Here is a 13,913-nt window from a genome sequence, read left to right as displayed (position 1 = left end):
GGACACGGGGAGGGGACACCGGGGGAGGGGACACCGGGGCAGGGGACAGGGACACGCGCGTGCGCACGGACACGGGGGGGAGGGGACACGGACTGGGGAGGGGGGGGGGCTCGGGGGCTCGGGGACCCCCCCTCAGCCGGAATTAAAGGGATCCTTTCCCCCCCCGCCTCCTCCTTGGGCCGCGCCGGGTGGGGGGAGAGGGGGTCCCCTTTGGGTGCTGGGAGGGGTCGGGACCCCCCCATGGGCGCTGGGGGGAGGGGGGGGGCTCCAGGACCCCCCTTTGGGTGCTGGGGGGACCCGAGACCCCCCTTTGGGTGCTCAGGTGGGGGTCAGGACCCCCCTTTGGGTGCTGGGGGGGCTCCAGGACCCCCATTTGGGTGCTGGGGGGACCCGAGACCCCCCTTTGGGTGCTCAGGTGGGGGTCAGCCCCCCCCCCCATGGGTGCTGGGGTTACCTGAGACCCCCTTTGGGTGCTGGGGGTGGGGTCAGGACTCCCCCATAGGTGCTGGGGGGGGGGGGCTCCAGGACCCCCTTTGGGCACTGAGGGGCCGCCCCCATCCCCTAATTCCCCCGCCCCCCGAGCGTTCAGCCCCCCCCAGTGTCCCCCAGTGTCCCCAGTGTCCCCCCAGTGTCCCCCCAGTGTCCCCCAGTGTCCCCAGTGTCCCCCTAGTGTCCCCCCAGTGTCCCCCAGTGTCCCCAGTGTCCCCCAGTGTCCCCCCAGTGTCCCCAGTGTCCCCCTAGTGTCCCCCCAGTGTCCCCCCAATGTCCCCCAGTGTCCCCCCAATGTCCCCCCAGTGTCCCCCCGTGTCCCCCCAATGTCCCCCAGTGTCCCCCCAATGTCCCCCCGTGTCCCCCAGTGTCCCCCCGTGTCCCCCCAATGTCCCCCCAGTGTCCCCCAGTGTCCCCCCAATGTCCCCCCAGTGTCCCCCAGTGTCCCCCCGTGTCCCCCAGTGTCCCCCCGTGTCCCCCCAATGTCCCCCCGTGTCCCCCCAATGTCCCCCAGTGTCCCCCCAATGTCCCCCCAGTGTCCCCCCGTGTCCCCCAGTGTCCCCCAGTGTCCCCCCGTGTCCCCCCAATGTCCCCCAGTGTCCCCCAATGTCCCCCAGTGTCCCCCCAGTGTCCCCCAGTGTCTCCCAGTGTCCCCCCAGTGTCCCCCAGTGTCCCCCAGTGTCCCCCCCAACCCCGGGGGTGACCCCGGTGGTCCCACCCCTGCGCCCCCCCTCCCCCCCCCAGTGCCCGCAGCGTGGCCGTGGTGGTGGCGGCGGCGTTTATTAATTAACTCGTTAATTAATTAATTGCTCGTTAGCGGCGGCGCGGGGGGGGACACATGCGGGGGGTGGGGGGGGAGCTCTGGCAGCGGGAGGGGGACACGGAGGGGACACAGAGGGGACATGGAGGGGACACGGAGGGGACACAGAGGGGACATGGAGGGGACACGGAGGGGACAGAGAGGGGACACACGGGGGGACACACGCGGGGGGGCACAGAGGGGACACGGGGGGGACACGGGGTAGAAAAATACAAACACGGGGGGGAGGGGAGGGGAAGGGGGGCACGGAGCCGGGGCTGGAGCGGGAGGGGCCGGGCCGGGATTCCCGAACATTCCTGAGCATTCCCGGGACATTCCCGGGGGTTCGGGGCATTCCCGGGATGCCGGAGGATGCTCGAGGAACACCCGGGTCCCGGATCCTGGAACATTCCCAAAGCCGGATCTCGGATCCTGGAATATTCCCAAGGCTGGATCCCGGATCCTGGAAGATTCCCAAGGCCAGATCTGGGGTCCTGGAAGATTCCCAAAGCTGGATCCGGGATCCTGCAACATTCCCAAGGCTGGATCCCAGATCCTGGAACATTCCCAAGGCTGGATCCGGGATCCCAGAGGATCCCCAAGGCGTGAGGGAATCCAGGATGTCAGGGGATGCTCAAGGACCCGGGATCCTGCAAGATTCCCGAGGCTGGATCCGGGATCCTGGAGGATTCCCAAGGCCACATCCCAGATCCTGGAAGGTTCCCAAGGCACGTGGGGGCTGCGGGATACCCCAAACATTCCGGGATTCCCAGGAACATTCCGGGATTCCCGAGGACGCCCCAAACATTCCGGGATTTCTGAGGATGCCCCAAACATTCCGGGATTCCCAGGAACATTCCAGAATTCCCGAGGCTATCCCGAACACTGCGGAGGAGGCGGCTGGAGCCGGGATTTCGGAGCGTTCCCGAACGTTCCCGGGATGTCATTCCGGAACATTCCCGAGCATTCCCGGGAATTCTGGGAAGCGGGGACATTGCCGGGATTCCGGAGGCAGCGACACCGGGAGAGCCCCGGAGCCAGGGGACACCGGAGCGGGACCTGTCCCTGTCCTGTCCCTGTCCCCAACGCCACCCGCGCCGCGCCAGGACCCTGCGGGGACATCCCTGTCTCTGTCCTTCTCCCTGTCCCTGTCCTGTCCCCTCCCTGTCCCTGTCGCTGTCCCTGTCCTGTCTCATCCCTGTCCCTGTCCCCTGTTGTCCCATCCCTGTCCCTGTCCCATCCCTGTCCCTGTCGCTGTCCCTGTCCCTCTCCCTGTCCCATCCCTGTCCCCGTCCCCTCCCTGTCCCTGTCCCATCCCTGTCCCTGTCCCTGTCGCTGTCGCTGTCCCTGCCCCTCTCCCTGTCCCATCCCTGTCCCTGTCCCCTCCCTGTCCCCGTCCCCTGTTGTCCCCTCCCTGTCCCTGTCCCATCCCTGTCCCTGTCGCTGTCCCTGTCCCATCCCTGTCCCTGTCCCCTGTTGTCCCCTCCCTGTCCCTGTCCCCTCCCTGTCCCCGTCCCCTGTTGTCCCCTCCCTGTCCCTGTCCCATCCCTGTCCCCTGTTGTCCCCTCCCTGTCCCCTCCCCGTCCCCTCCCTGTCCCTGTCCCCGGGCACCCTCACGGTGTCACCACCCAGAGCCCGCGGGCACAGAGGGGATGGCGGTGACCCCGGCGGTGCCATCGCGTCCCCACCTGAGTGTCCCCAAGGCCACCACGCCCCGTCCCAGCCCCTCCCGAGCGCCCGGCGGGGGCGGGAGAAGCGTTTTTAAAAATCCCAAAAGGACCGAGCCCGGCGAGGGCGGGGCCGGGGGTGGCAGTGAGGGACCGGCGACACCGGCGACACAGGGGACAGCCCCGGGGCTGGCTCCTGGCACTGAGGTGACACCGATCGTGGCACGGCGGTGACACCGAGCCCGGCCCCGGGCGCGGCTCCTGCCCTGCAGATGGTGCTGAACTCGATGGCATCGAAAAATTTGGGACGAGGCGTTGTCACCTGCGGGGAGGGGACGGTCACCTGCGGGGAGGGCACGGTCACCGCCGTGTCCCCGGCGGTGTCCCCGCCCCGCCCGCGCCCACCTGGCTCCTCCCGCCGTTATTCCACGTCCCCGTTCTCCCTGTGCGCCGCGGCGGCCGCGGGCTCCTCGCACGGCGACAACTCATCGATGGACGCCTGGTTGGTGATACCTGGCCGGGGGACACGGGGACAGAGGTCACCGCGACACCCCGGGGCTCGTGTCACCTCCCGGGGCCACCCGCCGGGGGCGCTTGTGCCACCTCCCGGTGTGGGGACAGAGCGGGGACAGAGCTGGGACACAGGAGGGACAGAGGGGGGACAGAGGGGGGACAGAGGAGGGACAGAGGGGGGACAGAGGAGGGACAGAGGAGGGACAGAGGGGAGACAGAGGTGGCCCCGCGCAGTTCACGATGGTCCCCAGCCCCTTCCCGCGGTGGCCCTGGTGGCCTTGGTGGCCCTGGTGGCCGTCCCCTACCGCTGGCCGCCCTCTCCTTCCACTTCTGCTTGTTCTCCTGGATGTGCCTGGTCCAGGTGGAGCGGAACCCGGCCAGGTCGGCCTTGATGTCCCCCAGCTCCAGGTGCTCGTCCAGGGACGGCTGCCGCCACTGCGAGCTGGGGGACAGCGGGGACAGCTCAGGCGGCGTCAGGGGGACAGGGCCACCGCTGCCACCGCGGGGCCAGGGCCAGGGCCAGGGCCAGCCCCACCTGGGCTGCTGCGCGGCCGCGGGGTTGCCCTTGGCCTTGGAGCCGTCCTCGGCCAGCGGCGTCACCAACTTCTCGGCCACGTCGGTGAGCACCGAGAAGGTCGGCTCCACGATGAAATCGATGAACCCTGGGGACGGCAGGGGACGCGCTGGGGACGCCGCGGGGACAGCGAGGGGACAGCGCCGGGGGGGACGGGGACCACCCCCCCCCCGGCCGGAACTCACCGATCTGCGACTGGGCCACCAGCGTGGAGGTGCGGTCGCAGAGGGGCGAGAAGGGCAGCCCCAGCTCGGCCTCCTTGTCCCCCTGGCAAGGCAAGGGACAGGCGTGGTGTCCCCACGGGGTGTCCCCCGCGTCCCCCCGGCCCGCCCCGGCCCTACCTGCCGGAAGAACTCCTCCATGAGCGCCTTGGTCCAGCGGCTGTGCACCGCCCACTGCTTGGTGGGGTGGCTGATGTCGGCCGCGTGCAGAAGCAGCGACAGCACCTTGGACTTGTCCAGCCTGGGGACGGCACCACGTTGTCACCCGGAGCCGCCCCGGGGTCCCCTCCCCGCCGCCGCCGCCCCCACCCACCTCTCGAGCTGCTGCAGCGCCGTCTTCATGGACTTGACCTGCTGGAAGTGGCAGGACATGTCGGTGGCCAGGACCATCTCGATGACCAGCGCCCGCAGCTCCCTGCCGGAGGGGACACGGGGTCAGGGGACACGGGGACAGTGGGGGGACAGCGGGGGGACAGTGGGGGAACAGTGGGGGGACAGTGTGAGGACAGTAGCAGGGACAGCTTGGGGACAGCGTGGGGAGAATGGGGGACAGAGGGGGGACAGCCAGGGGACAGCAATGGGGACAGTTTGGGTACGGTTTGGGGACAGTTTGGGTACGGTTTGGGGACAGTGGGGGTACAGTGGCAAGGACAGTTTGGGGACAGCGCAGGGACATTTTGGGGACATTTTGGGGACCTTACGCGAACTCGTCCTTGGTGAGGTTGACGAAGATGTTGAGCTCCTCGTCCTGCATGAGGCGGAACACGGCGCTGATGTGGTGGTTCTCCAGCACCGAGCGGTCGTTGTACAGCATGGCCGTGTCCGACCTGGGGACACACGGGGACACGCTGTGACACCGCTGGGGCAAGGCACGGCCCTGGGGTGGCAGGTCCCGGCTGGGTGGGTGGCCCACAGTGTCCCCAGGGTGCCCTACGGTGTCCCCAGGTGTGCAGGCCTGCCGGGGACACACCGTGCCACCTGTGCCATGCCGTGTCACCTGTGCTGTGACACCTGTGACGTGCCATGCTGTGCCACCCATGCTGTGCCACAGCTGCTGTGACACCTGTTACATGCTGTGCCACATCTGCTGTCACTCGTGCCACCCCACGCTGTGCCATGCTGTGTGACATCTGCTGTGTCACCCCCGCCATGCTGTGTCCCCGTGTCCCTGCATCCCCACGCCCTCACTTGGTCTGGATGTGGAAGCTGTTGGTTGTCCTCGTGTCCCCTGTCCCCATGTCCCATGTCCCCTGTCCCCTGTCCCTCACTTGGTCTGGATGTGGAAGCTGTTGGTTGTCCCCGTGTCCCCTGTCCCCATGTCCCCGTGTCCCCTGTCCCCTGTCCCTCACTTGGTCTGGATGTGGAAGCTGTTGGTTGTCCCCGTGTCCCCTGTCCCCATGTCCCCGTGTCCCCTGTCCCCTGTCCCTCACTTGGTCTGGATGTGGAAGCTGTTGGTTGTCCCCGTGTCCCCGTGTCCCCTGTCCCCTGTCCCTCACTTGGTCTGGATGTGGAAGCTGTTGGTTGTCCCCGTGTCCCCGTGTCCCCTGTCCCCTGTCCCCTGTCCCTCACTTGGTCTGGATGTGGAAGCTGTTGGTTGTCCCCGTGTCCCCGTGTCCCCTGTCCCCTGTCCCCTGTCCCTCACTTGGTCTGGATGTGGAAGCTGTTGGTTGTCCCCGTGTGCTCGAAGTCGTGGATGGCGGCGGCAAAGACGATGGCCAGGACCTCGATCTCAGACAGGCAGTGCTGGGGACACGGAGGGGACACGGAGGGGACAGGGACACCGACAGAGAGGGGACAGGGAGGGGACAGGCGTGTGAGTGTGACACACACCAGGTGTCCCCCTCAGTCCATAGTGCCACCCCATTGGGGACAGCAGTGTCCCCATGTCCCCTCAGCCCATAGTGCCACCCCACTGGGGACAGCAGTGTCCCCATGTCCCCTCAGCCCATAGTGCCACCCCACTGGGGACAGCAGTGTCCCCATGTCCCCTCAGCCCATAGTGCCACCCCACTGGGGACAGCAGTGTCCCCATGTCCCCTCAGCCCATAGTGCCACCCCACTGGGGACAGCAGTGTCCCCATGTCCCCTCAGCCCATAGTGCCACCCCGTTGGGGACAGCAGTGTCCCCATGTCCCCTCAGCCCATAGTGCCACCCCACTGGGGACAGCAGTGTCCCCATGTCCCCTCAGCCCATAGTGCCACCCCGTTGGGGACAGCAGTGTCCCCATGTCCCCTCAGCCCATAGTGCCACCCCACTGGGGACAGCAGTGTCCCCATGTCCCCTCAGTCCATAGTGCCACCCCAGTGGGGACAGCAGTGTCCCCATGTCCCCTCAGCCCATAGTGCCACCCCACTGGGGACAGCAGTGTCCCCGTCCCCGTACCAGCACGCCGGTGCGCAGCAGGACGCAGTGCACGGTCTGGGTGACGTCGGCCGCGTGCACCTGGTTGTGGTACGGGTTCCGGAACTTTCCGTAGCCGCTCTCCAGAGCCTCCAGCAGCGACGTCAGGAACGCGCCGGGGATCTGGGAACGGGACACGGGGACATGGGGGGGGACGGACCCCCGGGGGAACATGGGGGGGACAGACACCCAGAGGGGACATGGGGGGGACAGAGCCCAGGGGGGGACATGGGGGGACAGACCCCCAGGGGTCACGGGGGGGTCACCCGGGGGGGGGACAGACCCCCAGGGGTCACGGGGGGGTCACCCGGGGGGGGACAGACCCCCAGGGGTCACAGGGAGGTCACCTGGGAGGGGACAGAGCCCCAGGGGGGTCACCCGGGGGGGGACAGAGCCCCAGGGGGGTCCCAAGGGTGCTGGGAAGGGACAGGAAGATCCCGAAGGGGATTTTGGGGGTCCGGAGGGGGTTTGGGGCGCCTGGGGCGGGTTTTGGGGCCGGTTTGGAGGATTTTGGAGGTCAGGTCACACCTTGAAGCGGCTGTCGAGGCCGTGGGGGACATTTCGGGGTCATTTGGGGCTGTTTCGGGGCGCACCTTGAGGCGGCTGTTCAGGGTACTGGGGGGGATTTCGGGGCAGTTTTAGGGGATTTTGGGGCAGTTTTTAGGGATTTTTGGGCTGTTTTAGGGAATTTTGGGGCAGTTTTAGGGGATTTTGGGGCAGTTTTTAGGGATTTTTGGGCTGTTTTAGGGAATTTTGGGGCAGTTTTAGGGGATTTTGGGGCAGTTTTAGGGGATTTTTGGGCTGTTTTAGGGAATTTTGGGGCAGTTTTAGGGGATTTTGGGGCAGTTTTTAGGGATTTTTGGGCTGTTTTAGGGAATTTTGGGGCGGTTTTAGGGGATTTTGGGGCTGTTTTAGGGATTTTGGGGCGGTTTTAGGGGATTTTGGGGCAGTTTTTAGGGATTTTTGGGCTGTTTTAGGGAATTTTGGGGCTGTTTTAGGGAATTTCGGGGCGGTTTTAGGGGATTTTGGGGCGGTTTTATGGGATTTTGGGGCTGTTTTGGGGGATTTGGGGGCTGTTTTTGGGGATTTTGGGGCTGTTTTAGGGGATTTTGGGGCTGTTTTTGGGGATTTTGGGGTCCTTTGGGGTCTCAGGCCCACCTTGAAGCGGCTGTTGAGGTTGTGGCGGGTGAAGAGCTCGAAGACCACGGTGCGCAGCGAGTGCTCCTCGGCCGCGCGGTGCAGCGAGAACACGTCGAAGCTCCACTGGTCCAGGCCCTGCCGGGGGACACGGGGACACGGGGAGGGGTCCCAAAAATTCCAGGGGTGCCCAAAAATTCCGGGCGTGCCCGGGAATTCCAGTAATTCCCAGAGATTCCCAGTAATTCCCGGGGATTTTCAGAGATTCCCAGTAATTCCCAGTAAAATTCCCATTAATTCCCAATAATTCCCAGCCATTCCCAGTTCCCCCCAGCACCCCCCGGGGTATCTTGGGGTAGTTTTGGGGTGTTTTGGGTTGTTTTTTTGTGTTTTGGGGTGTTTTTTGGTGGTTTTGGGTGTTTTGGGGTGTTTTGGGGTGGTTTTGGGGTGGTTTTGGGTGTTTTGGGGGTGTTTTGGGGTGTTTTGGGGTGTTTTGGGTTGTTTTCTGATGTTTTGGGGTGTTTTGGGGTGTTTTCGGGATGTTTTGGGGTGTTTTGGGTGTTTTTTTGGTGTTTTGGGGTGTTTTGGGGTGTTTTGGGGTGTTTTGGGTTGTTTTCTGGTGTTTTGGGGTGTTTTGGGGGTGTTTTGGGGTGTCCCGGTACCTTCAGGCAGTTGAGGACGGAGGAGGAGTAGCTCGGCCCCACGGCCGTGTAGGTGCGGCGGAACATCCTGAGGGGGACAGGGATGGGCTGGGGACAGCTGGGGACACCCTGGGGACACCCTGGGGACACCCTGGGGACACCCTGGGGGCTGGGGACAGCCCGGGGGACACCTTGGGGACAGCCCGGGGGACACCTCTGGAGACCTCCCTGGGTTTTGGGGACCCACCTGTGCTCAGGTCACCCCCCACCCCCTCGTGCTCCTTCCCCGAGCTCCGTCCCCACCGTGTCCCCTCTGTGCCCTCCTCGGGCTGTCCCTGTCCCCGCTGTGTCCCTGTCCCCTCCTCAGGGTGTCCCCTCTGTGCCCTCCTCGGGGGTGTCTCTGTCCCTGTGTCCCCTGTGTGTTCTCTGTGTGTCCCCCGGTGTCCCCGCGGTGTCCCCTCAGTGCCCCTGTCCCTGTCCCCGTGTCCCCTCAGTGTCCCCTGGGTGTCCCCACGGTGTCCCTGTCCCCTCCTCGGGTTGTCCCTGTCCCCGTGTCCCCTGTGTGTCCCCTGTGTGTCCCGCGGTGTTCCCTGTGTGTCCCCTGTGTGTCCCCTGTGTGTCCCCTGGTGTCCCCCTCACTGTCCCCTCAGTGACCCCTGTGTGTCCCCTCAGTGTCCCCTGGGTGCCCCCTGTGTGTCCCGCGGTGTCCCCTGTGCATCCCCTGTGTGTCCCCGCAGTGTCCCCGTGTCCCCTGTGTGTCCTCTGTGTGTCCCCTGTGTGTCCCTGCAGTGCCCCCTGTGTGTCCCCTGTGTGTCCCCTGTGTGTCCCCACGGTGTCCCCGTGTCCCCTGTGTGTCCCCTGTGTGTCCCCACGGTGTCCCCTGTGCATCCCCTGTGTGTCCCTGCGGTGTCCCCTGGTGTCCCCGTGTCCCCTGGGTGCCCCCTGTGTGTCCCTGCGGTGTCCCCTGTGTGTCCCCTGTGTGTCCCGCGGTGTCCCCGTGTCCCCTGTGTGTCCCCGCGGTGTCCCCTGTGTGTCCCCTGTGTGTCCCGTGGTGTCCCCTGTGCATCCCCTGTGTGTCCCCCGTGTGTCCCCTGTGTGTCCCCGCGGTGTCCCCTGTGTGTCCCCTGTGTGTCCCTGCGGTGTCCCCTGTGTGTCCCCTGTGTGTCCCGCGGTGTCCCCTGTGTGTCCCCTGTGTGTCCCTGCGGTGTCCCCTGTGTGTCCCCTGTGTGTCCCCTGTGTGTCCCTGCGGTGTCCCCTGTGTGTCCCCTGTGTGTCCCGTGGTGTCCCCTGTGTGTCCCCTGTGTGTCCCCTGTGTGTCCCCTGTGTGTCCCCGCGGTGTCCCCGCGTCCCCTCACCTCTCCACGAAGATGCCGGCCTGCACGGCGTGCACGATGCTGCGGAACTTGGGTTTCTCCTCGGCGCGGCGGCCCTTGGCCCGCGCCTGCTGCGTGAAGGTGGCGGCCAGCCAGTCCCGCACCTCGGAGGGCACGGCCGCGTCCGAGCCCATCTCCCGCAGCTCGTCCTCCGTGTCCAGCACCTGCCTGAGGGCGCCCTGACGCTCAGCGGGCGGCCCAGGTGCGCCTCTCACCTCCCCCGCGTCACCTCCGGCCCCACCTGGTCTCGTCGATGCAAACGGCCTCGAGCAGCGACGCCGCGCACTCCAGGTTACGCTTCAGCTCCTCCACGTTCACCTCGCCCGAGTCCAGCTGCTTCACCAGGTACCGCAGCCTGCGGGGACAGGGGACACCTGGGGACAGCCCGGGACAGCCCGGGGACAGTGTGGGAGAGCCCGGGACAGGGACAGCCAGGGGGCACCAGGTACCACAGCCTGCGGGGACAGCGGGGACAGTGGGGACAGCCCGGGACAGCCCGGGGACAGCGTGGGACAGCCCGGGACAGGGACAGCCAGGGGACACCAGGTACCACAGCCTGCGGGGACAGGGGACACCTGGGGACAGCCCGGGACAGCCCGGGGACAGCGTGGGACAGCCCGGGACAGGGACAGCCAGGGGGCACCAGGTACCACAGCCTGCGGGGACAGCGGGGACAGTGGGGACAGCCCGGGACAGCCCGGGGACAGCGTGGGACAGCCCGGGACAGGGACAGCCAGGGGGCACCAGGTACCGCAGCCTGCGGGGACAGGGGACACCTGGGGACAGCCCGGGACAGCCCGGGGACAGCGTGGGACAGCCCGGGACAGGGACAGCCAGGGGGCACCAGGTACCACAGCCTGCGGGGACAGCGGGGACAGTGGGGACAGCCCGGGACAGGTGACACACAGGAGACAGCCCAGGGGGACAGCCAGGGGACACCCTGGGGACAGCCCAGGACAGCCAGGGGACAACCCGGGACAGGGGACAGCCAGAGGACATCCCAAAAGCGGGGACATGGAGGGGACACCCCGAGAGCAGGGACAGCCACAGGGAGAGGGGGGACAGGGTGTGAGGGACCCCCAGGGACAGCGGGGACAGCAGCCGAGAGGGGACGGGGTGGCACTGAACCCCCCTAGAGGATGGTTAACCCCCAGGTGGGGGACAGGGGGTGACAGGAAGGGGACAGGGGGGTCACAGACCCCCAGGTGGGGGACAGGGGGTCACAGGAAGGGGACAGGGGGGTCACAGACCCCCAGGTGGGGGACAGGGGGTGACAGGAAGGGGACAGGGGGGTCACAGACCCCCAGGTGGGGGACAGGGGGTCACAGGAAGGGGACAGGGGGGTCACAGACCCCCAGGTGGGGGACAGGGGGTGACAGGAAGGGGACAGGGGGGTCACAGACCCCCAGGTGGGGGGACAGGGGGTGACAGGAAGGGGACAGGGGGGTCACAGACCCCCAGGTGGGGGACAGGGGGTCACAGGAAGGGGACAGGGGGGTCACAGACCCCCAGGTGGGGGACAGGGGGGTGACAGGAAGGGGGACAGGGGGGTCACAGACCCCAGGTTGGGGACAGGGGGTGACAGGAAGGGGACAGGGGGGTCACAGACCCCCAGGTGGGGGACAGGGGGTCACAGGAAGGGGACAGGGGGGTCACAGACCCCCAGGTTGGGGACAGGGGGTCACAGGAAGGGGACAGGTGAATGGGGGGGTCCCATCTGGGGACACCGCCCCCACAAGGCTGGCACGGGTGGCACCGGTGGCACCGTGACAAGGGGTGGCACAGGTGGCACAGGTGGCACTGGGATGATACAGGTGACACAGATGGCACAGGATGGCACAGGTGACAGAGGGGACACAGGTGGCACAGGATGGATAATACAGATGACACAGGTGACACAGGTGGCATTGGGATGATACAGGTGGCACAGGTGGCACAGGTGGCACAGGATGGATGACACAGGATGTCGCAGGTGGCACGGGTGGCACAGGGTTACACAGGTGGCACAGGTGGCACTGGGATGTCACAGGTGGCACAGGATGGCACAGGATGATAAAGGTGACACAGGTGACACAGGTGGCACAGGATGACACAGGTGGCACAGGATGGATGACACAGGTGACACAGGTGACACAGAATGATACAGATGACACAGGTGGCACAGGTGACACAGGTGGCACTGAGATATCACAGGTGGCACAGGATGTCACAGGTGGCACAGGATGACACAGGTGACACAGAAGGCACAGGTGGCCCCGGGACGACAGCCCAGGGCGCTGAGGTGACACTCTGGGGACACGGGGCAGCGCCACCGCAGGGACACCGGAGCCACCCGCGGTGGGGAGGGGCCACCACATCCCCCGGTCACGGCGACAGTGACGGTGACAGTGAGGGGGGGCCGGGGGGTGGCACAGACGTCACCGGCGCCGCTGTGACCTTGGGGATGGCGATTGTCACCTTCCCGCGCCCGCGGGGACCCTCAGGGAGCCCCCCCCGGGGGGACAGCCACCCCCCGGGGACGCCGCTGTCACCCCTGGGGACGATGTCAGTGCCACGCCGCCCGGTGTCACCCGCCGTGGGGCCGGAGTGTCCCCAGGGGTCCCCCCCAGGGGTGACAGGGCGGCCTCAGGGACCCCCGGGACTGTCACCGACCCCCCCGGAATGTTTGGGGACAGCGCGGGGGGGGCCGGCCCCCACTTTGGGGACACCTGTGGGAGTGACACGTGGCGCGCACCGCGTGGGGAGGGGGACACACACACGTGTGACACCCCCGCGCCCACCCAAGGGTGCTGCCGCCCCCCCCTTTGCACACGCGTGTGACACCCCCGGAGTGTCACCGCGTGTGTGTCCCCCCCCCCCCCCGCCAGAGGCTCAGGTGTGTCGCACTGGGCCCAGGTGTGTCACACGTGTCCCCCCACGCGTGTCCCCGAGCACGTGTGGCCCCCCCCCCCCCTCGGCCGCCCCCGCCCCCCCCTGGGACCCCCCCACGGGCCTCACGTGCCGCAGGTGGGCGCGGGGACACGTGAGTGACACAGGTGAGGGGGTGGCACCCCCGGGGGGGGGGGAGAGCGGGGACAAGGGGGTGGCACCTGTGTGACACGGGGGGGGGGGGGGCTGGTGACACCCCCCAGAGCCCCCAAACCTGGGGGGGGTCTCGCTGTCGCCACCCCGAGGGGACAATGGGGGGGTTGGGGACACCTGGAGGGGACAGCCGAGGGTCCCGGGGGGGCGTTTTAGGGGTGGGGTTGTGGGACCCTCGGAGGGGATCGGGGTCACGGTTTGGGGGGTCTCGCTTTGGGGATTAGGGGTCCCAATTTGGGGGTCCCAGTTTGCGGTTTGGGGGTCCCAGTTTGGGACTGAGCGGTTCCAGGTTGGGGGTCCCCAGTTTGGGGTTTGGGGGGGGGCCCCTGTTTGGGACTGAGAGGTCCCGGTTTGGGGGTCCCAGTTTGGCGTTTGGGGGTCCCAGTTTGGGGTTTAAGGATGCCGGTTTGGGGGTCCCAGTTTGGGTTTTGGGGGTCCCAGTTTGGGACTGAGCGGTCCCAGATTGGGGGTCCCAGTTTGGGGTTTAAGGGTGTCAGTTTGGGGGTCCCAGTTCGGGGGTTTGGGGGTCCCAGTTTGGGGTTCGGAGGGTCCCAGTTCGGGGTTTGGGGGGTCCCAGTTCGGGGGTCCCAGTTCGGGGTCCGGGGGTCCCAGTTCGGGGTTTAAGGGTCCCAGTTCGGGGGTCCCAGTTCGGGGTTTGGGGGTCCCAGTTCGGGGCTCCCAGTTCGGGGCTCCCTCTCCATCTCCCACCCTTCCCCTTTCCCTGCCCCACTCTGGGGGGTCCCATCTCCCTCTCGAAGGTCCCGCCGGGGGGTCTGGGTTGGGATTTGGGGGGTCCCGCTGCCCGGAGGGTCTGGGTTGGGATCTGGGGGTCCCGCGCTGCCCGGGGGGAGGGGGGGTTTTTTTGGGGGGGGGGGTCACTCACAGCGCCCGCAGCTTGACCCAGACCTTCCTGCCGGGCACGGCCTTGGCGTCCAGCGGGGACGGGCACCCTCCGGCCGCGTCCAGCGCGCCGCGCGCTCCCGCTCCAGCCCCGGGAGGCTCCGCGGCGGCTCCATC

The 13,913-nt window shown here is 67.2% G+C and overlaps 1 protein-coding gene across 1 annotated transcript; it reads right to left on the bottom strand.

Annotated features, from left to right (window-relative positions):
* Positions 1 to 1,253: 1,253 nt before the first annotated feature.
* Positions 1,254 to 13,912, bottom strand: PDE1B (phosphodiesterase 1B). The gene is given in 16 exon segments (XM_066207565.1): positions 1,254 to 3,277; positions 3,361 to 3,468; positions 3,774 to 3,910; positions 4,004 to 4,130; positions 4,228 to 4,309; positions 4,384 to 4,504; positions 4,577 to 4,678; positions 4,965 to 5,090; positions 5,906 to 6,006; positions 6,647 to 6,787; positions 7,823 to 7,939; positions 8,464 to 8,530; positions 9,798 to 9,983; positions 10,057 to 10,170; positions 13,780 to 13,870; positions 13,873 to 13,912. Coding segments are annotated over 15 exon segments (1,644 nt in total). The 3' UTR covers positions 1,254 to 3,277; positions 3,361 to 3,376.
* Position 13,913: the final 1 nt, after the last annotated feature.

This window comes from Chamaea fasciata, unplaced genomic scaffold, assembly GCF_029207755.1.
Source record: "Chamaea fasciata isolate MVZ Bird 193981 ecotype frontalis unplaced genomic scaffold, bChaFas1.0.hap1 SCAF_41, whole genome shotgun sequence".
NCBI lineage: Eukaryota > Metazoa > Chordata > Aves > Passeriformes > Sylviidae > Chamaea > Chamaea fasciata.
The sequence above is the reverse complement of the archived record's forward strand: the minus strand, read 5'-3'. Positions and strand labels throughout refer to the sequence as shown.